This window comes from Lissotriton vulgaris, chromosome 8 (genome assembly GCF_964263255.1).
Source record: "Lissotriton vulgaris chromosome 8, aLisVul1.2, whole genome shotgun sequence".
Classification (NCBI taxonomy): Eukaryota; Metazoa; Chordata; class Amphibia; order Caudata; family Salamandridae; genus Lissotriton; species Lissotriton vulgaris.
In genome coordinates, this window is record NC_141696.1 from 669902446 (window position 1) to 669926361 (window position 23916).

Sequence of the window (23916 nt, forward strand, 5' to 3'; positions counted from 1 at the left end):
AGAAAGTGAAAAGAAGCTATTTACATGCCTGTATAGTCAAACATATCACTAATACCTAATGGATTCCATATCCTGTCCTATATTTACCTCATTTTATATTCTTTAATGTCACCTGACGATATCATTAACGTCACCTGACGATATCTTTAACGTCACCCAACGATCTCTTTAACGTCTTCCGACGATATCTTTAACGTCACCCGACGATCTCTTTAACGTCTCCCGACGATATCTTTAACATCACCCGACGATCTCTTTAACTTCACCCGACGATCTCTTTAACTTCACCCGACGATCTCTATAACGTCACCTGACGATATCTTTAACGTCACCCGACGATATCTTTAACGTCACCCGACGATCTCTTTAACGTCACCCAACGATATCTTTAACGTCACCCGACGATCTCTTTAACGTCACCCGACGATATCTTTAACGTCACCCGACGATCTCTTTAACGTCACCCGACGATCTACACTAATGGGGATAACAAATAGGGGTTCACCTTTAAGAGTCATTTTCCAAATGAAGTTCACACTCTCCCCCAATCATCAGTTACCTTTGCAGAAGGGCATATCCCATCCTTCTGTGTATCAGCACCTGGTTAAAAGGAAAGGTTAATCCCATTCATGAAAACAACATTCAAAGATATTGGTCATTAAATCTTTATTCTAAAATCAAACATGACAGAATGAGCAAAAGACAAATAAACTAAGTTAGTCGATACCTATAACCTAAAAAGGGGAATAAAGATGAATAGTTAAATGCATTCTACACTAAGCTCAGAATGCCTCACCTTAGATGTGTGTTTTTCCATCTTAGCAGCGGAGCTGATCCCTCTCTCTCTCGTTCTCTTCTATGAGCTTGGGACTCTGCTCTCCCTCTATGGCTCACAAATACACGTCTGCACCGCTATGCCTCGTCTACGCTGCCATGGTTCCAGAATACTCGAACCCTCTTCTGGTCTTAGTCTCTGCCACTCCTGTATGATGTCACTACAGGACTTTCAATCACTCTCCTTCTTCACTTCAGGATTTCGATTAGCTGATGGTATCAATCTTTATGCACCAGCCTTCAGACCAACTTCTTCGGTCTTCTCCACACGTTGCTCTCTCTCTCTCTTCTCTACTCGCTCCTTGATAATATAGAGCTCACTTTCTCTATGGAAAATTCCGGCATTAGGCCGATTCCCACCGAATTCCTGTACCAGTCCCCGGCCCCCTTCGCCCTCCGCAGTGGCCACCTGCGTATTGCGTCTAGAGCCGGGGAGACAAACACATTCCTTCAATAACGGCCAGTCTTGACCGGTTCCTCTCTAGCGAACAACAGGATGAATTCTAAACATTACCTTTACCCTGCAAGCGCCTTGGACAGCCGAGGCAGAGATACAAAATGGCTTCTCTCTAGCTTTCGGGCCTGTAGGACCGAGAAAACGGAAAAAGGCCCTAAACCCTGTCAAAGCACATAGTTAAGCCCTACAAATGAACGCAAATGCAACTAGGACTGAAATGGTAGTAAATTATAGTCACCATCAGTCTGAAAATAGACTAAAATTACCCTGTCGCTACAGAAGGTCACAAGGTGCTGGGAGTAGAATCGGGTACACAATAAATGCCTTGGAAAATACCATGGGTGCACAGTAATGGGTCTCAAAGCAATGTATTCTTTTTTAGCATTTTATATAGCGCTTCTGTGCCTGAGTCAATAGCATGCTTCACATAACATGGTACAATTCACATTGTAAAAAAGCGAAGAACTAACCAGAATAGAGAATTGAACAGCACATTTCAGAGATTGAAAAATACACAAATTTGAGAACTGGGATTAGGGATATGTTGCTAGAGGTTAGCTGAGATAGAACCAGAAGAGAAGTATTGGTTGGGAATGGGTTCTCATGAAGAGAAATGTATACGTAATAACTTTTTGGGGCTGAGACGAGGTGTATTGGTCGTCAGAAATTTGTCAGTCATACTACAAAAGTGCAGTTTTCCAAATGTTGTTTATGTGCAATGTGAAAAGCATCCCCCTTACTGCACTGTTTTCCTACGCAATTTTCTCCAGGAAGTACCAGGAGGATGTTGCTTATGCAAAAAGCTTGAACCTGGTGCAATATGCGGGAATCCCTTATTGTACATCAAGCATAACACAGGAAGCATACAGTGTTTATGCCCTATTTCACAATGACTATTAGAAGATTACTACTAACTTTTGGTAACATTTTGCAGGTTTGAAAAAAGCAGCATTATCTGTTGGACAGTGTGGACCAGCTTAATTTTACTTTTCTAGCGGATGTAAGAATTTCCTCAGGAGAGTTTGTTTTGAATGTTTTCTTAATGTGTGACTGAAAGAGCGTTTTTTATGAATTATTATATTACTCCTAAGTAGCAGGTAATAAAACAGAAAAATCAGTATCCACGCACTGTAACGTGTTCATGTTAACCTGTAAAAAGAAAACGTCAAACAAGATATACAGATGACAAAGCAATAAACATCTGTTTATTTCTCGTTAAACTGTTATTTTTAGGTCTAGCGTTAGGCAGGACCTTTTCATTTTAGCAAAATTATATACATAATAGTTTTACTTACAGGGGCTTTAAACCAGCCCTTTTCATCTATTGGTGTTTTATTGTGTCAATCACCTTTTGCCATCACCTGCTGCATCATATATCATTGATCAATGGATCAGTCCACTTCAGCAATTGGCTAACGCCACACCAGAATTGTTCCCTCCAGCAGCAACAAGTCAGTGTGTGCTTTTTGAGACCAAAAACATTTTAGCTTTTAAGCAATATTTTTATTATTAGATTGACAAGGGCCTGGAGCTTCCTCAACAATCAAGTTTTGCAAAAATCATGAGAAATCAAAACAGGGATTGACAAAGCCAAATGGCTGGCAGACAAAGTCAGACCAGGTTTGCCAATGCTTGTTTTCAAAATGAGTTTCGCCCACCCACAGTTAATTCAATGCAGTATTTTCTTTCTATATACCCATATTAAGCTACAATATTTCACAAATATCCTTTCATCCAGATTGAATTATTTTAAGCTATTTTACTTCATCAACCTTCCTCTGTAATGATTTTTCGAGGGATCAGGGTAAACGGAAGCAAGGGTCCATCAAACACAATTAAAAAGTTCACCCAGCAGATCCTTTCCTCTTCAGTAAGTGAATTAGTGATGATCCACTTTGCATATCTTTACTTTATTATACTTTGGAACTAGTTTGTTGTGTGCGACCAGCATTGTCCCTCGTGGGAGATCTTGCACTGAAATTAGGATCCATTGCTGGATTACCCATTGACTGAACCAGGAAGCCTCATTTTGCTGTCGGCACTGATTGCAAATAGTGCCATTTAAGCCTAAATTAAGTACAGTTTGTATTGCTTTGTTCTTCATATTTCTTTACAGATTAATAAAGATCTACTTTGATTTCCTAGGCACAACTCTCTGCAATGCATGTGGCAAGACTTCACTCAGCATCAAAAGTTCCAGCATCTTTATACCTAAAAGATGGCAAGGAGATACCGGAAGACAAAGATTTCAAAGTCAAAATCGCTGAAAGTTCACGCAAAATGTCTTCACCTGCTGAATTGATCCGAGAAGCAAGAGAACCGAAAAAGAGATCAAACTCCATCCAAGAGCTTTCAGAATACTTTGAGCGGCAACTCCGATTTAGAAGTCGAAAGTCAACGTCTTCGGTGGGCACAGTAAAGGATAAGCCAGTGGTGGACCCATAGACATTTCTGAAACCTGACTGGGATGAATAATTGACTTTCTTAGGGTGTAAAGTATTTCAATGCAGAGGCATGCTGTTTTCATTCTACCACTGTGAATAAAATGACAAATTTTCCTAGACAAGGAGACAGATGACAGCATTTTTAACAATGAAACGTCCTGGTCGGCAGAGGAACAATGTTAGTATGATACTGTGTTACAACACTTATGATCTTCTTTTTGCGGCCTATATTGAAAATCTAAACAGCCTGAGGTAGTAGTACTAGACTACTAACACAATATACATCCCTTTTTGTTTTATGGGCATGATCGAAAGGTGTGCCAAAGATAGAAAACATGTCAGTTAGTCTAAGGGACTAGGGGCTAGATGTATCAAGCCATTTGCGATTCGCAAAGGCCGGAATTCGCAGAATTCCGGCATTTGCGAATCGCAAATGGTCTTTTTGCATGTATTGACATGTAACAAAAATTCGCAAAATAAGGAATTGCAAAAATTTGCGATTCCTTATTTTGCTTAAGCATTTAAGGAATCGCAATTTTGCGATTCCTTAAATGCTATGTATGTAGCATTTTGGAATTGCGAATTAAGGGTAAGAAATCGCAAATTACCACCAACTTGTAGTTGGTGGTAATTTGCAAATTCTTTTAAAAATGCACAATTTGGGCCAGGGCTAGGAGACTTTCTATGGTTTGATAGCCGGGCGGATGGGGGGGAGGCACGGTGGTTCTTGACCTAGGCCTGATTTTTACGGACTGTCCATTGATTCGCCCTGACTGATTTACTGTTTGTTGCTTTGCTTGATACTGTTGTGGGGGCGGGAACTGTTACTTAGGCTGGCGGAGTCTGTATGTATATACGATTGGTCCTCCTCCCGGTTTTCACTCTTGTGGGAGTTCGGGGATGGTTTACTGTTCCTACTCTCCAAGTCACAGGGTTATTTTTCTTTTTCTTTTTCCCTTTGCTTTCTCTTCTTCTTCCTTTCTCTACTCTCGCTATATTTCGGGTTTTTTGGGGGCGACAGACACTCTGCTAGGGGGGGGGGCAGGCCATAGCCTCTGCATGTGTGTAGGGTGGGGGGTTACTTATTGGTTCGAGGAGTTTTTTTCTATGGTGCCTTTATTGCTCTTCTATGATTTTTCCTTTTTCTTTGGTCGGTGTTAGGCATACTGGGGGATGGGTGGCGGCGCACATGTTTACGGGTCGTTGAAACAGCTTTCTGGTGGCGTGACTCGTTTGTGACCCTCCTCTGGTCGGGACTTGCATGTGGTGAATCGAACTGTTTGGTGCTGCTGTTCCTAGTCAAGTCCCACCTACACGGACCTATTTTTTTTTATCTTCTACTAGCTTATGTGCGGAGTACTGTGTTCTGATCTAAATAGTCGCTTAAAAAGTTCAAAATTAACCTGCATTGCTCCTGCGCCTGGGTACTGTGGTGTTTCCTGCTCTGTATTTTATGCTACACTTGCTGCTCGACTGCATTACCCTGACACCGTATTGCATGCACTAGTGCTTCATGTGAGTTCGTGGCCGGCCGGACGGTTGTAGGCCCGTATTTGTACTGACTTTGTGCACAATAAAGGTTTTCAAAAATAAAAAAAAAAAAAAAAAAATGCACAATTTGGCATTTGTGAAGGTGGCATGTGACGCACATACATGTCCATAGGGCATGTATGCGCGCCATATGCACACACATGTAAATTTCAGGGGTGCAACAGGGTGTCCTTGAAACACACCTGCACCCTTGAAATTATTCTCAATTTGCGATTTGCAAATTGCGAATCGCAAATTGAGAATTATTTCACAATCATTCCTATGGGCCTCCTGGCCCATAGGAGGCCCATAGGAATGATGAATGGGAAATTATTCCTTATTTGCGAATTCGCAAATTGCGAATTCGCAAATAAGGAAGAATAAGAAATGGCTAAAAAATTGTGAACTTCTACATGCATCCCATTTTGCGTTTTCTAAATAGTGATTCCTTAAAAATCGCTATTTAGAAATCAAAAAAAGGGTATGTTGGTACATCTACCCCTAACTGTCCACGTCCTTTAATAAAGCAAATAACTCGAGAACGATAACAAATTACACAAGCATTAACCAAACCTTGCGTCATAGAAGCTTGGTTGCTTTCACTTTATTTTATTTTCCTTCTGGCATTAATATTTATAACGTATGCACTAAGGCTAGATGTTTTACTTTGTGTAATCATTCACAGAACAATCGTCTCTTTTTCCTGTTTGCTGTTTTTTTGCATTACTTTGTATTTTTTAATTGCATCTTTGTGCTTGTGCATTCATTAAAGCGTCTTTCTTTTTTAATTTTGATGTAGACATTCAATTAAAAAATAAAGTTTTCAAAACAACGCCTCCGGTATTCAAACGTATTCTCTGAAACTCCATCAACCTCAGTTAAGCAGTTCTTTAGGTCAGGCAACATTTAGAAGACTTGGCTTCAGTCAATCTCATTACTAAACAACAGACATATCAGGAATACAGGATACAAGCTTTGGCAAAGACAAAAGGTGTAGCCTTTCAAACCTACTGACTTTGCCAACTCTTTTTGCACCGTCTGCTGTGCAGCATGGCTAACAAACAAATGCTAAAAAGATGCACTGACGTGGCAGCCACACCGTTTTGTAGGTGCGGGTATCCATTCAGCACACATGCCCCTGCTTACAAAAGAACTTAGGCTATTTTATTTACCAATTTGAGATGGATTGGTAAAAAAAACAAGCATAGGCAAAGCCGGTAGGTTCCGCCTATGCAGGAGCAATTGGCTTTGCCAATATGTTTTAGCCATGTTGTACACCAGCGTGGATGCTCTTTAGTATGGCTAAAAGTTAGTGGGGTGAAGGAGATTGAAGTAGAGTGTCATAGAGTGGAGTGTTAAGGAGTGGCGAAGAGAGTCGTGGAGTGGCGTACAGTGGTGTAGAGTTGAGTGGTGTAGAGTGTTAAGGAGTTCCATACAATGGAGTGGTGTAGAGAGTTGCAGAGTGTCATGGAGAGAGTAGAGTGCCATAGAGTGGAAGGGTGTAGATTAGAGTACAGGGGAGTGGCATAGAGTGGAGTAGAGTGTCAGAGTGGAGTAGAGTGGCATTGAGTGTCATGGAGTGGTCTAGAGCAGAATGAAGTGGCATAAAGGGTGTTGCGTAGAGTGAAGTGGAGTGTTGTGGAGTAGAGTGACTTGGAGCAGAGTAGATTGTTGTAGAGTCGAGTATCATATAGTGGAGTGGTGTGGGAGAGTGGAATGGCATAGAGTGCAATAGAGTGTTGTATAGTCAAGAGGCGTAGAATAGGATGAAGTGGCATAGAGTATCAGAGGGGAGCGGCATACAGTGGTACATTGGAGTAGAGTGGAGTAGAGTAGTACATTGGAGTAGAGTGGAGTAGAGTAGTACATTGGAGTAGAGAGGAGTAGTGTCAGAGTGGCATAACGTTGAGTAGAGCATTGTAGAGTGGAGTGGCATAGAGAGTCATAGAGTAGAGTAGAGTAGAGTTTAATGGAGTAGAGCATTGTAGAGTGGAGTATAGATGAGTAGACTGAAGTAGGCATAAAATACAGTGGTGTGGAGTAGATTGGTGTACAGTGCATTGGCTTTGATTAAAGTGGTGTAGAGAACATTGTTGTAGAGTGCAGTGACGTAGGGTAGAGTGGTGCAGAGTAGATTGCCGTGGCGTAGAGTGCAATGACATAGAATGGAGTAGAGAGACGTAGAATGCAGTGGAGTCGAGTGCAGTTACATAAAGTAGATTGTTTCAGAGTAGAGTGAAGTGGCTTAGAGTAGAGTGGTGGATGGTAGAGAGCAGTGGTGGAAGGGAAAGTTAGAGGTGTAGAGGAGAGTGGCACAGAGTAGAGTGGTGTGGAGTGCAGTGATGCAGAATAGATTAGAGTAGTGTAGAGTGGAGTGATGATAAAAGTATACAGCGCACAAACTATAATGTGTGGAAATGTCATCACCAAGTGTTTTGATTTGTTTTGATAGTATTAAAAAAGTTATTTCCACCACACTTCAGGATTACCAAAAAATGTGCTTCATTTGCGCCCTAAATATTCTGAAATATCCGCACAGTTAATTTATAGACAATTGCATTTTGTTTTGTTCTAGAAAAAAAATTACATTGTACAGCACACCACGAGTAGACAGTAAGATTGTCACATAAATCCTCTCACTTTGAAGTCAGAGAAAGAAAAGTGAGCATCAAGTTCCCTGGAAGACAGAGCCTGACATTTGACCTCTGTCTCTGAATGCACAGCAAATGTGACAAGATAAGAACAAGATTTAAAAGCCTGTTTACAGAAATTCAGTACAGGGGGAGGAATACAATAAATAGGGTATGGGCATGAGAGGGGACAAACTTAAGTTGGACAGCCTAAATCAAATAAAGCCAGCAAATAGAAATCAAGCATATGTGAGTTACAAACCACAAAGCCAAGGATAAACAAAGGGTAGAACCCATTCATAAGGAAGCTTTCCGAATGTCCCCAAGGTTTTGTCTGGTATGCCTCTACCTAAACAATAAGCGCAAAATCACTCTGGTAAAATGTAGTGTGAAATCACTTTGAAAAATAAATAAAATGAAGGAGCAGGTTCAAAGAGGAAGTTGGACTAAAGCAACACGGTGGATGAGGGAGAGGCATCAAAAGGCAGAGAACACTGGAAAAAGAGAGCAAAATGGAGCACAGGTGGAGAAGCACACAGTGAGAGAGAAACTCGGATGAAGATGAAGGACAGGAGCAGATTGGTGAAAGTGAGCAACATGGTGTGGAGAGAAAAGCACACGAGGAAGACTGCTGAAACACACATGAACTCCTATGGAGTGCTGAAAAAAAGTAGTTCTCTAAAAACGAGCACAGAAAGATTAGAAGTCAGCAAATCAAAGAGATGGTCAAGAGACTATGCTCCATTGATGGGTTAAACCCACAATGATGTGATAGAACACTGCCATTACGGACAATACATCTTCAATTGAAATGACCATTACATTTGCAAAGACATACATCAGGAATGATAAAAGTATACAGTGCACAAACAATAATGTGTGAAAATGTCATCACCTAGTGTATTGATTAGTTTTGATAGTATTACGATATTTTTCACCACACTTTAGACTTACCAGAAAATGTGCTACATTTGTGCTTTCCATATTCTGAAATATCTGCACAGTTCATTTATAGACATTAAAATTTCTTTTTGTGCTAGAAAAAAAAATAACTTCGTACAGCATACCCCGGGTAGCCAGCATGATGTTCACATAAATTCTCACACTTTGAAGTCAGAGAAAGAAAAGTAATCACCAAGCTCTCTGGAAGAAAGAGCTTGACATTTGACCTCTGTCTCTGACTGCATAGCAAATGTGACAGATAAGAACAAGATTTTATTTTACAACAAATTTTTATTGGGTTTTAAAAGCATACATAACCAGCAGCATAAACAGGTCCTAAATTTAGCGCAGTGAATATTGCCACAGGTCTTATTGGTCTGCTCTCGGTGTGGGATCATAATAAGCATGATCATCTCTAATCCATTCCCTAATGTCGTCATATATGGGCTTTTCTTTTGCCGCCCACCAGTTAACCCCCCTATGCCATTTAGTGATATTAGGGGGGTGCAGGGCCTTTCCACACAGCTGCTATATCATGTTTGGCCACCATAACTGCTGTGCCAAGAAAAATGTTGTCTACCCATGGCCATCCTTGAGGGCCATTAGTGGTCTTGAGGTTTTCCATGGGAAGGCCGTGTCCATGCTGTCCAGTGTTCGGAACCATCCACGAGGGAGGTAGAGTGGAAGGTTTTGGATAATGTAGAGAAACCGGGGGAGTACGGTCATTTTAAATATGGCGACTCTCCCCATCGGGTTTAGAGGAAGGTATTGCCACTTTCGGAGGTCTGCTTTCGTTCTCCGGAGTAAGGGATTAATATTGAGTGACCAGGCAAGCTCCGGGAACAGTGCCACCTAAATGCCTAGATTTAAAGGAGAGTAGCTTTATAGGGATATTTGCCTGCCAGTCTATGCATTCCCTAGGTATGTGTAAGGGGACCAGTGTTGATTTGGCTGGGTTTAGGCACAAGCCTGAAGCTGCCTCAAAGGGGCGAAGAAGATGGAGGCTTCTGAGGCGAGAGTGGGCCGGGTTCTCAAGGAAAAGAAGAACATCGTCCGCATAAAGAACGATGCGGTCTTTGTGTTCTCACCACCAGTGCCAATCCTGGATCTGTCTGTATCCACGGATATTGCAGGCTAGTGGCTCAGTGGCTAGGGTGAAGAGGAGGGGTGACAGAGGGCATCCCTGCCGTGTCCCTTTCTGAATCAAGAAAAGGTCTGATAGAGCTCCATTTATAAGTACCTGTGCCAAGGGATTAGAGTATAATACTCGTACTAGACTGCATAAGTGGTCTCCCGTGCCAACCGCCTCCAGCACCTCCTCCAAATTTCACCAATAGTCAGTGTTGAGAGCTTTTTTAAAATCAAGAAAAAAGAGAGCGAGGTAAGGGGCGAAAAAGTGGTGGTGGGTAAATGCCAGGTGAAGGCGCTGTATGAAGTGCCTTGTGCTGCGGTGCAGTATAAATCTGCATTGGTCCTGGTAGATGAGGCTGCTGAGGACTGATTTAAGGCACATGGCTTGGACTGCCACATAGATTTTAACTTCAGAGTTGATTCACAAGATTGGGCGGTATTCTGAGCAAGAGGCCAATGGGGGCTGCGTTTTGGGTATGACCATGATTGTCGCCATATCGGTCTCCGGCGGGAAGGCTCCTGCCCTTACCACTTCCCCATAAAGCACATGTAGGTGAGTTATTAGGGTGTCAAGGTATGCCACATAATATTCCGCTGAGAACTTATCAGGCCTGGGCATCTTTCCCGCCACGGTCAAGGAGATTGCCTCTCCAATTTTGTCCATTGTGATGGGTTGACATAGTAGGGTCTTTTCTGACTCTGTTAGATGAGGAAGGAGAGTGAGGTCCACTGTCCCTGAATCAGGACTTTGGGGCCAATATGCCGTGTAGAGCTGGGAGTAGTAATTGGCAGAGGCTTGGGCAATGGAGGTAGGCGGGCGATGGTTTTGACCTTGTTGGTCAAGGATGTATGGGGCCATTTGGTTTGCAATGGTTAGGAGGACAGCCAGTGGAGCAGTTTGCCATTTTTGTCTCCCCATAAGTAGACATGGGAAACAGAGATTCTCCACAAGAGCTTTGCTGATTCAAGTGATAGGTGCTGTATTTCCTCTCTTAGGAGTTCAAGTTGTTGGATTTCTCTTCCTGTCTCTGTCTTGGCTGCAGTGCGAGACAGAGACAGGGCTTCCAGGAGGCAGAGCCAAGTCTCTCTTGACAGTCGCTCGACTTTGAGATGCCCTTTAGCGAGCCTTCAAATCGTGGCTTTGCCAGCTTCCTACAGCGTACCTTATGAGGAGACTTGAATCTTGGTTGTTTAGAGAGTATTTGTTATCTTTCCTGAGTGCGTGTCGAAACTTATCGTCCTGGAGAAACCAGACTCTGAGTAGCAAGACAGGGTGTAGGGTGCCGGTAGGGCCCCCTGCCTGGAGGAGGACGGGAGAATGGTCCGCTATGCCTCGAGAGAGGATACGAACGTCTGTTACTGCACAGCAGTTGGGGGCTGGCATGAACATCAGGTCAATACGCACATGAGTATGGTGTGCTGCTAAGTGTGAGTGTAGAGTCTCGTTTTAAGATTCCATACTCTCCAGAAATCGCACAGCCCCATTTGTGTCGCCCATTCCATCATTCGTTTAGCAGGTTGAGTCCTAGATGGGGATGGTGTGCCGTTGGCATTTTGGGGTGGCTGCATTAAAATTGTCAACTATCGTTAAATCTGGGGGAAGGGAGGCAATGGTATAAACTGCAGCTTTTAGGGTGGACGTGAGGGTTGTTGGAGGCATATAGAGCGAGACCAGATTAATGTTCACATCCCCTAAAGTCCCAGTAAGGGCCACAAAGCCTCCCTGTGGATTTTTGGATACTTTGGTGTGAGTGAGAGGAAGGGTACGGTGCAAGAGGATTGCAGCCCCTCAGGATCCCCATTCAAACCCAGAGTGCTGAACCCTGTCGAACCCGTGGCGGACAAGGAAGTGGCATTGGTTAACAATGAGGTGTGTCTCCTGGAGCAAGAGAGCATTGGGGCTAGCCTTTGCGAGTGTCTCAGCACCGCTGTGCATTTCACTTTATCAAGGGGAGCCCATTGACATTCCAGGAGAGAATTTCCAGGGAGTTTCCTGGATATTGTATCAGGCCATAGCATGAGTATGGGGTTAGGGGTTAGCATTAGCATATTTGGTGGCCCGGGATGTCTGAGGCCGGAACATTCTGGGGGTCTTGTCAGACCACACTGACGGCAATCTGTGCATGCGTCTAATGTAGTAAAGTAAATGCTGAGTCCTTGGAGTGAAACTGAGCTTAACTTTAGGACAATGTCCCCGTCCCTTCTCCCAACCAGCCTCCCCTTCATATACTTCTTAAAAGGAAGCATCAGTCGCCCTAACTATAACAGGGTGTGTAACAAAACTAAACTATAGGCTTAATGTGTAAGTTACATGGTACAACCTCCAGGTGGCAGGATGCATTTAAAACTCAAGCAAGACACAGTAAATACAGCAGAGTCATAAATGTCAAGGGCAGCATTAAACGGATACTTGTAGATGGCTGCATAGACTGGTTCTAAATGAGTGTCTATTAGATCGTCGGGGTCTGCGCTAGTTCAGTGTTCATTGAACCAGTAATCAGCGGTGAGTGAGGGTCTCCTTCAGATCCTGTCCTCTCAGTTTCTTGGTCTTGGGGTAAGCCTGTGGTTGCGGAAGTTTGAACAGTGTACTGGAGGCTTGGGCAGCAGCCTCTGCTGAGGTGGTTTTTTCTCTGCATTTTTTCATCTTTTGCAAGAGCGGTGCAGTGTCTTTGAGGCTCTGGATCTTTGGGTGCCATGGTTCCAGAGTATAGAGCAGGAGGAGAGGTGCCCAAGTCCAAGCCGCTTCTGGAGTGTCATAGATGAGGGTTTTGTTTTGAAAAAACACTCTGAGACGAGCAGGAAACAGCAGTTTGCATTGGAGGTTCAGGGCCCGTAGTTTCTGTTTCACCTCCGCATAGGATCGGGGCTGTGTTTGAACCTCCCTAGCATAGTCCGGGAAAATCATAACTTTGTGGCCTTGGTAGGACAGGGTTGTCTGGGAGAGGGTGACTTGAAGGATGGCATTCCTGTCTTTGAAGTTGAGGATTCTGGCAATTATCGGCTGGTGCGAGGCACCCTTGGTGGCGGCCTGGGCACCAGAGCTGGGTGGGCGTATTCCACAGCGAACCATGCTGATAGCCCGTCCACCAGCATCCATTATTTGATCCAGGTCTTAACAATGGTTCCCACTTGACCAGGTTATGCTCCTTCGGGAATGTGTTGTAAGTTATTTACATGCCCTTCTTCTTCCTTTACTCATTCCTCTTGTTCAGCCTATGATGCCTATAGAATGTCATGACTGCTTGGAATGTGGTGTGCAGAGAGTTAAGCAGTTGATGTCAGCAGGCTGAGCAGGGAGGTTATCCTGCTCCTGGTGGGGCATGCTTCATAGCTTATTTTCCATCTTGGCTCATATATACTATCTGTAACCGAATAACAATAAAGACTTACTTGGAACCTACATCCTGACTCCATGAAGATTCATACTTTATTACAGAATGCCTACTAGGTGGAGATTGTTGCGCCATGAGCGGATTTCTGTATCTTCTGTGTGCCAGTGCAGCTCTCTCGTGTGTGATTGGAGTTGCGCAACCTGTTCTTTTAGACAGAGTACATCATCCTCCACTGAGGAGAAGCAGGACTCCACTTATGTTATGCCGGCCGTGGCATTACGAAGGTCTTGTCTAATGAGTGCCATGTCAACATGAAACTCTCCTACTTTGCTCTCCAGAGTTTTGTGAGGATCACGTGGCTTGCAGGATCTCGGTGAGATCGACTTCAGAGAGGGGGGCCTTGTCGTGGATGGCCTTCCTGGCACCACTGATGAGGGCCCAGTCTGCCATGGTCATTGCCTTAAGGCTGGGGTGGCGTATGCCGAGGATAGTCACATGCTGCAAGTGTGGAAGCGGATATCTCTAAACGCCCTTGGTGTGTCCCAAGACTTCCTTCCAAAAGGTGGCTATCACCTGGCACAACCACCAAATGTGATAGAGCGTGCCTTTGCCCTTTTCACAGCGCCAACAGAGGCTGGAGACAGTGGGGTATATAGCTGCCTGATGGGAGGGTGTATAGTACCATTGAAGCATTAATTTGTATGCAGTTTCACAGGAAGCAAGGCTGCAATTGGTCTTGGGGATGTCTTGCCATAGTGTGTCCCACTACTGTGGGGGAGATGCCCTCTGGGGTTGCTTCTTGCCATGCAGTTTGGTATCGGTGGGTGTGAATCGGGGTTGAACGCTGTAACACCTAGTAGGGTTTAGAGATCAGTCCCCTAGAGCCTGCAAAGGCCCGCAATAGTTTATCAAATAGTGTAAAGGGGCACGCACCTGCCGCGTAGATCCCCTGGGTGGACAGCCACTGTCGTAGCTGTATGTGTTGAAACCTCGCAGTGGGGGGAAGTGTGAATTCCACCCTGCAGGCTTTAAACGTCTTCATATCATCTCCTACTAGTAAGTCGCGGAGCATCCGACAGTCCCCACCGCTTCATTTATTAAACGCGAGAATCTGTAAGCCTGCCGGAACTCCAGGTTACATGCGATATGCGTATTTGGGGACGGGAACATAGTTAAACCTTTTTTTAACGCTACCCCAGGACTGTTTTGGTTGGAGTAGCAACATATGCACTTTGGGGGCGAGCATCTTTAGGTAGCCAAACCAGGTCCCACAATGGCCCGGCAGGCCACCGCACAGTCCATGTGGAACCAATGCTTTTCACTTTCTCACACCACACATTCAGAGATATACCTTAGGTGGAGGGCCCAATAGTATTCTAGCAAATTAGGGCAAGCTAGAGCCCCCTATCCAACGGACGCATCAGTAGTGAGTGTGCTATCCGAGTTCGCTTCCCATTCCACACAAAGGCACGCAGGTCTCCCTGGAGGCGCTGATTGTCCAACTGCCGGACTGGAGTCAGCAATGTCTAAAACAGGTAGAAAACCTGTGGTAAGATGTTTATTTTAATAACATTAATGCGCCCCAGGCAAGAGATATGCAGAGGCCTCCATCTCTGAAGATCGGCCAGTACTGAGTGGCGAAGAAAAGGCCCAGTTAACGCTAGACCAGGAGGTAAGCGAGGGTGATGTGCAGTACCAGACACTTAATAGAGTCCGAGGTCCAGCGAAATGGGGTCAGCCCCTGTAGTGTGATATTGGGTTCTCCAGGCCTACATACTCCGCAGAATACCCACTTCACCATAAGAACTGTTGGCACGGAAACTAGAAAATGTAAAAGACAAGTTTATTAAGACCCCATGGGGTGGTGGTACATTCCTACAGCACTCTTCGGTAATGCAAGAAGTATCACACCGAACATCGGTGCAAGTCCTTTTTTTATACAGTTTTACAGTAATAAAAAGGTAGGCGGTACACATTTACAGAGTTTTAGGTACATATATGGTCATTTTTGGAACACAGCCAACTCATGTGAGGAGCTATAACACCACTGGTCAGTTTGGCGGAACATTCCTAAGGGATGACCGGTCCATCTGAACTGCGCATGTGTGAGCTTGACCATTACTAAAAATAGCCTGTTGCTGGGCAAACTCAAGTGGTCAGTGGTACAGAGGAAGGACAAAAGGGCATGCTGACCACGAGGCAACGCACTCTCTAAAATGGCCGCCGATACATTCAAAATGGCGTCCGACAACTATAGCCAAGATAAGGGAAAAGTACGTGTAGCAAAGCTTAACGCTAACCCGATCACCGTCAAATTACGACAGACGACCCTTTTAGCGTTTAGCTGAAGCTACCTCATAGTGGACATAGTCGGGGTACTCATCTTCAATATCAATAGACATAATTTGTGCTACTTCTTTATGAATCATTTGTTCATGTTTAGCAAAGGCTCGTCTGGATGGAATACAAGCAGAAAGGCACATGGAGCATAATACAGGGCCACACTGGATACAGAGACATAAAAAGAATAATATTCCAATTATAACACATAGAATCGTCAGCAACTTCCAACCCCAGGTACTAAGTATTGACCAAAACCACCCCGAAAATGTCCATGTACCATTATCAGGATGTATTTCAGCAGCAATTTTATTTAATTTAGATATGGCGTCATAAACAGAAGGTGAGTTATCTGGCACATATACGCAACAACTACTTCCGATAATGCGGCATGCTCCTCCACGATCAGCTAATACTACATCTAGCACCATCCTATCCTGGAGCGTTACAATTCTAGTTATCTGAAGCTCCTCAGTTAAATTTCCTAATGCAAAAGCAGTATCATTGGCAACAGCTTCTACAACACGAGTTAACCGTCGTATTTTTCGACTATTCAGAGCAGCTCCAACAAAAGAAAACAGGCCTAAATTAAAATTTACATATTGTTGCAACGCAGTGTCCGTTTGATCTATATCTTCAAGTACTAATGCTCTCTTTACCCTGTTCAATATGAAATCGTGGTAGAGAATGTAGTTGTTATGATACATAGGTGGGGCAATAAATACAGGAGGAAAAAAAAGATATATAACATGTTCCTAACCATCCTATAGGGAGACGATGGTAGCCTTTATTTCCACATATAAAATAAGTATTTCGGGAGACCACAAATGAAATGCCATTTGGAGTGTCAAAGGTAAGAGTGGTGTTACATTCACTTCTGCCAACTGGGATTGTATCTTTATTACGAACACAGAGATCGGCTTTGGTATCAATGACAGTAATTACATGTGAATTGGACATGTTTATGTTCTGATGATTATTATAAACTCGTGGTGCCGACACGTTGTCGGGGCGGTACTCCTCCCATTCAAACTTAGTTCCTTCAGGTTGCGGATAGCCATCTCGGTCATTATAACATATCTTATTAAGTCGAAAGAGCAACCCCCTTTCGTTGGCCATCGCAAAGTGAATAGGAGTGTGTACCAGGCATTGCAAGAGCCATTATGAGAAAACGGGAGTGGGATAAGCGGTGTGCCTCCTTTCTTTTGATGTCCAGGCAACATCCCACATACCCAACAATTCGAAGTGTTAGTCATATTATGGGTGTGATGCAGAATCTGAATAAAACTATTGTTCAGATAAGTCTGTCGGTGCCGCTCCTCATGATAAGGCAGAGTAAAATGGAAATGTTCAGATGGAATCGGGTTAGTTGGCAACAAATGTTCTCGTACTGGCACCACAAGTTCTACTACCCAGGCTATCACAGCTATCACAACGATTGTCAAAACAAATAGTACTGCATCAAGAATTCTCTTGTCTCGCACTGCAGAAGATGCCATAGTTCAAAGTTCGGAATGTCTCGAAAAACACAACTAAAAATAAAAATATGAGTGCTGAGCTCCGAGGTAGCCGTTGGTTTCTTCTCCGAGATTCAAGACGGGTGTCGCTACACTTGGGAGAACAGATACCCCCCCTTGATATTCCTGGCTTCCGTTTCACAAACCTGGAGCGGTAACTCAACCAGTCTCGCACCAAAAAAACTTATCATGGTCGTAGATTATATCTCTCTTTCCCAGAAACAGTGTGGTCCGGGAAGGCTCCCTCTGATTCGGCCGACGTTACAGCTGGGCTCTTCTCCTCGTCCAAGATGTCTCGGTAATCAGACAGTACAGTTGGGCTCACCAGATCCGGAGACACACGGCGGCAGTGAGTGGAGTGCACCCACCGCTTCCTGTTGGTAACTCGCACAGCCGTTCGCGTTGCGAGCAATACCTGCTCGGGGCCACACCACCTCGGTTCCAGGCTGTTTGTTCTCTCAAAAGAACGGATCATAACATGATCCCCAGGATGAAGATTATGAGCCTCTCCAATAGAGTTGTCAGGGAGCGCTTCTCGAACCTGTTGATGAATGGACAGTAAATCATTTGTTAATCGTTCCAAATAATCGTTCATCATTATACAAGGCACATCATGTAACAATCGAGGCTTAGGAACTCCCCATATATTCATAGGCCTTCCAAACACCACTTCATAAGGTGTGAGGCCAGTTCGGGAATGGGGCACTGATCTGATAGATAGTAATGCCAATGGCAGGGCATCTGGCCATTTCAAAGATGTGGATGCCACAATCTTTGCTAGTTTTAATTTCAGAGTAGCATTATATCGTTCAACAAGACCTGCTGACTGAGGATGGAACACAGCATGAAATTTCTGCTGGATTCCCAATCCCTTCATCACGTATTCCACAATTTTCCCAACAAAATGAGGACCATTATCGCTCCAGAAAAATTTACAAACGCCGTATCGAGGGAAGTACTCCTTGAGCAAAACCTTAGCTGTTGTCAACGCTGTATTATCCTTCGTGGGGAAGGCCTCAATCCATTTACTGAAAGCACACACCACCACTAAGACATACTTAAGGTTATTGCAACGCTCAAGCTGGATGTAATCCATTTGCAGTACTTCAAACGGTGCAGTAGGTGGAACAAAGCTTCCTTTCGGAGTCCCTTTTGCAGGATTGTGCTGCAAACATATCAGACAGGTCTGCACTACTCTTTTGGCCGTATTGGCAATCTCAGGATGCTCCCAGACTCGCGTTAGCAATCTAGTAATTGCAAGAGCTCCAACATGTGCCAATCCATGTGTCATTTGGACCATCGCCTGCAAGTAAACTGCAGGCAATTTCCATCTTTCCATATCTTTGCTTCGCCAACAACCCTCGTCATCCAGCACTCCCTCAGCTGCCCAGGTTGCAAGCTCGGCTTCAGACGCTGACTTCTGAATGTCTAATATCTCCTCTCTAGCATCATGCCATCGCTCAGCCTGTGATTTCACCACATACATTGGCGAGTCATTTCGTGACATAGCCGTTTGTCTTGCTATACTTTCTGCAAAAGCGTTTCCTTGTCCCACTTTGTCAGTGACCTTTATATGTGCACTGCATTTAATTATTGCCACTTTCTTTGGACAAAGTAACGCATTCAAAAGATCACGCACTAGTTCCCCGTGCATGATATGTACTCCATGCGAAGTCAAAAATCCACGCTCTCTCCAGAGTAGGCCAAAGTCATGCGCTACTCCGAAGGCATACCGGCTGTCTGTGTAGATGTTCACACATAGGCCAGCACTCAATTCACAGGCTCTTGTCAAAGCTATTAACTCTGCTGCTTGGGCCGATTTCTGTGGTATTCGTTCTGTTTCTACCACTGTCTTAAGTGTCGTGATTGCATATGCTGCAGAAGATGTGCCATCTGGCAGCCTTAAACACGATCCATCAACCCACAGTTCCCCATCCACATCTGGAAGTGGCGTATCCTGTAAGTCGACACGACCCTTTGTTTGTTCTTCAGTCAGGAAAACACAATCATGGTGTTCTGTTGCGTGTTTATCTAGGTTCCTGATCGATACTGTGACCTTATGCCCCTATTCGGCTATAAATCCATTTATTCCCTATATTGGCATAACCGTTCAAGTACAATATTCAGAAAGTCATCTCTGGCCTCACACGAACAGAGCCACATTCCAGAATAGTTCTCTGCCACTTCCTTTGCAACCAATTAGTGCAATGACAGAGCATGAGTCACTATCTGATATTCCTAGATTAACACTCCGAGTTCTTCAACAAGATAAAAACTCAGCAAACCTGGAAATCCCGCTTGCTGTGTTTTGATTAGTAATGGAACTCTAATGAGCAACTGATAGCTATCACTTCCTAGTGACATCTTTAATTGACGTCTTATGTCCAGCAAACTTACGTCAAACCAGGCACCTGTCAGGTATAAATATTACCAACGTTGCCTTAAGCAATTGCTGGTGTCCCATTGCTGTTGTATGCTGTATGCAGTACGCTGATGCTGCTGCTGCCCCGCTGCTGTTGGTGAAGCTACTGATACCATTATCGCTGCTAAAGCGCGAACGATGGTGTGGTGAGCTTAGGAGCTGAACAGCTGTCCCTCTGCGAAGAAGCCCAGCAGATGCCAGCTACCCGCGGACGCTGTCCCCCCTCCTCCTCCTCGACGCGCTGAAGAGAGACGCTGCCTTTCTCCTGCAGAGAAATCCAGCTCCAGCGTTTCTAGTCTGCCCTCGCGGGTGACTGGGATACCGAGTTCCCCCTGAAGGAGATACCAGACCTCCATCATTCTATTCAGAGGTATGGTGTTGACTAAACCCTTAGAAGAGAATTCTTGAAGCAAACCTTGGCAAAACCAACTTAACTTAAAGCTACTTACTTACTCCCCTTCCAAGTGTTAGGCTTAGGTCAGGCACACTGGGGTAGGCATAGTTAGAAGCACCATTTGAGTATTTTAGCCTAATGTATATATGACTGTATATATGTTTTATTACTTTTAAACCATTGTATGGCTAAGAAACCATATCAATGCTTTTACAGTATTATCTTGCAATACTTATCTTACTGTACGTACTTTTTATCATAACAAGTCTTGCAATTGTGGCAATACATTTCTCTTGTACGAGAAGAAAGACTGTGCAATAAATGTTAACCCTTTATTGACAAACGCCCGTCTCTCTATTCTCTACATATCGTGAAAGTAAACTGCACTAACCTGACTGAGTAAAATAACTGTCTATTGTTTCACACGACCCTAGAGATTGACTCTTAATCTGAGGAGCAAAGTTGTCATGTTGCACGGTTGTTGGAAAACTGAATCCCTTCTTGTCTGTGCCAGGGAAGCTGATCACTTCCTATGCAGAGAAGAAAGTTTCCAGTGACCTCTGAGCTAGTTGGTAACAAACCCAATTAAGTTTAGCATAGTCAGTAGAGGCCTGGAAGATCCGCACTTCTACGTCGATACTACTGTTTATGTTATTCCAATGCGCAGGGCCTAGTGGGAAACTAGGAACTACACTACATGACGCCCAAACGTTTGGTAAGGCGATAAAACTAACGCAAGACGTTAGAGTAACTCAGTCGTGCATATTTCACACAGACCCCTTTCTCCCGTAAATACTCCAATAGACGTCTGGAGTGGGTGAAAGGTTAAAATCCGCCCGAACTCAGTAGGAAGAGATTCCTATGTAAAGCTCTGGTTTATTCAACGTTGAAGGATACAGTGTTCCAAAATATTGTGCACCTAATCTTTGTCTCCTTGGAGACCTACTCTGCAAACCTTGCATTTATACAATGCCAGGAGAAAACGGAACCACTGGGGCCGCAGCAGATGCGACTCAGCAGGGTCCCGAACACACAGACCCGGATGCAATTATCATCCCGGTCCACTTAAGAAAATCTATAACTTTAAAACTTATAGAAAACGGACTGACACCTCAAGGTGGTACAGTAATTTTCGTGATAGAGGCTCACGAATATCGGCAGACAGAGGTATTCTATTCATGGATAAACTTTCCAGCGGCAAACGCTACAACAAAAGAGTTTCACTATTACAAAATAGAGGAACCTCCGGAAGAGTACGCTCCTTTTGAGGAGACTGAAATCCCACTAAAATTCCAAGAGCACCTGCTCTGGTTTAATGGCGCCCTAAAACATAATGATCATATTACCAGGCTCGGTCCACTAGGTAGACCAGGAGCAACGTGGCCGGTTCTAGTCAGCTACACACCACATCCGGACATTGAAAAAATGTCAAAAGAAGAACTCTTAGTTAACATAGGAGAATTAACAAAAGCATATAGAGAGTTAGTAAAATTATTTATTAAAAATAATTTAAACACTCCTAAAAAGAGCTGGGATGGAAATAAACAATCAACTCCCAAGGAAAAAGTTTTCCAGTCCAGAGGAAGGTCTCCTCGACGGAGGGAAAGAACTCCGATTCGAGAACACCAGTCTCCCCAGAGGGAGCCCTCTGAGAAAAGATATAACCTTAGAAATAGGGATAATTTGAAAAAACCTGATAGATATCAAAGTATTGATACACGTCCCTCTCGATCTTTTTCGCAGAAATCGGAAAGAAGAGGACGGTCAGACCCAGGAGAGCACACCAAGTCCAAAGACAAGGAACCTGCTCAGAGTAAAAAATCTCAATTTTCAAAAAAGAAGGTAGCCAGTATTAGAGTAATTAACCATGCCGAGAATACTGAGGACACAATTGAAAAACGGGGAGTGGGCATTGACAATGTTGGACAGTGCAGCAGAAATCATTATAGCGCGCAAGATCTTGATGAGTCATCTGGAGACAGTGGACACGAATGAATACATTCAGGTTGAAACTGCCGACACCAGACTTAGCGAGCCCCATAAAATATACGAAATAACATTGCGTATAGAGGGTGATAAGACTAGGAAAATAAGAGGTCTATTTTGGGATAAGCTCTCAAAAGGCTATGATATTCTGTTAGCTGAAAAAGATTGGCCCCCAGAGTTTGTCAGGGAGTGCCCTCGTGGCGAAGAAGTAATTATGCCTGCCTTCTCGAATCACATTCCGATTCACAAAAAATATACATATGCAAGGAAATGGGCAGTGGCCCAGGCACCTGCATTATAAAAAAATCATGTAGGATGGGATGAGGACTCACCTCCCCACAAAATCCAATTAAAAAGTGAACCAACTGCCCAACGGCAGTATCCCATTAAGCAAGATGCTAAAAAACAAGTCAGGGAGATCTTAGATCAACTTGAATACTAGGGGGTGATTGAAACATGCACCTCTCAAATGAACAATCCTTTGTTTCCTGTCTCCAAGCCAGACAATTCATATCGTCTAGTTTTGGACTACAGACATCTTAATACATGTTGTAAAACATTTGCAGTACAAAACTCGCATAGTGCAGCCCTAATGAATAACATAGTTAGGAAAAAATATAAAACGACATTAGACATATCTAATGGTTTCTTTTGTCAAAACATTGCACCAGAAAGCAGATATTTGACCGCTTTCTCAGCATTTGGGTCGCGGAAAATATTCTGTTGACTCCCACAGGGGTTCAAGAACAGCCCAGGACTATTCTCAGCTAGGGTAACAGAGTTACTACAAATATATGATGATGAGGCATTATCTTACGTAGATGATATCTATCTCACAGACCACGACTTGGATACTCACTTGAAAAGAGTGAACACCATTATACTTGGGTTCGCAGCAGAGGGTTACAAATTCAACTTTAAAAAGTCCCGAATTGCCCATCTGACAGTACTATTCTTAGGGTACGAATTATTAAGTGAAGGAAAAAGCCTAGCGGACAACTTCTTAGAGAAGTGCGCTGTACTCCAAGCTCCAAAAATGCTGAAGAATTTACAATCCATTCTAGGTTTTCTGAATTTCGGAAGAACTTACATTCTAAATTACGCAGAGAGGGTTAAACCTCTCTACGAACTAATTAAGCCTGATTTTAAACAAATCAATTGGACTCAAAAACACACAGAAATTTTGAGATCACTGCAAACAGACATGTTAGCAAAAACAAAATTAGATACACGTGACAACACACGCGATCTTGTAATCCGAGTCATCCCAGGAAGATGCGGATTCACGTACCTAACCTCTAATGAGGGAGAAAAGGTACCAATTTCAATTAAATCTCACTTGTACACACAAGTAGAAAAACATTCAGTCACACAGAAAGAACTGTGAAAGCAGTGCAAATCGCATTAGCAAATGAACGAGAACTAGCACACGGCAAAAGGATTAATATCCTCACAGCGGAATCCGCCTTCGAGGCGCTATTCAGCCCAGTAAACCTGCCTACAGTGTCACTGGATCCGAAATGGATACAGTGTGTAGATTCTCTAGGAGCGGAAGATGTGAAATACTATTTCGCCCCGCAATTCGAAGAACTGAATGATTTAGAATATGAAGAAGAATATCCTCTGCCAATCGAACGTCTGCCTCTCCCACAATACGCCTGTATAATCTATACAGATGGATTTGTACAGCATTTCAACGTAGAGAGAAAATCCTACGATGCAGCATGTGCGATCATTAAAGGTCGTTGGCTGTGCGGTAAATTCAGACCGAAAGTAACAAAAACTGAATCTGTAGGAAACTGTTCGGTTCAGAGAACTGAAATCAGATGTTTAAAGATGGCGCTCGAAAATGCAGAACGTGAATTCCCGACACTTATTGTGTGCGATTCTCATTTTTGCGTCAACTCTTACAACAATAAGCTGCAGAGGTGGATTGAAAACGACTACAAAGATGACA

General features: G+C 43.7%; 1 protein-coding gene across 1 annotated transcript in view; it reads left to right on the forward strand.

Annotated features, from left to right (window-relative positions):
* The window catches only part of LNP1 (leukemia NUP98 fusion partner 1), a 203283-nt gene extending 199395 nt beyond the window's left edge, over nucleotides 1–3888 (forward strand). The window contains exon 2 of the mRNA XM_086933364.1: nucleotides 3437–3888. Within this exon, the coding sequence (XP_086789490.1) occupies nucleotides 3437–3736 (300 nt within the window). The 3' untranslated portion in view covers nucleotides 3737–3888. The remainder of the gene's footprint in view (nucleotides 1–3436) is intronic.
* The last annotated feature ends 20028 nt before the right edge of the window (nucleotides 3889–23916 follow it).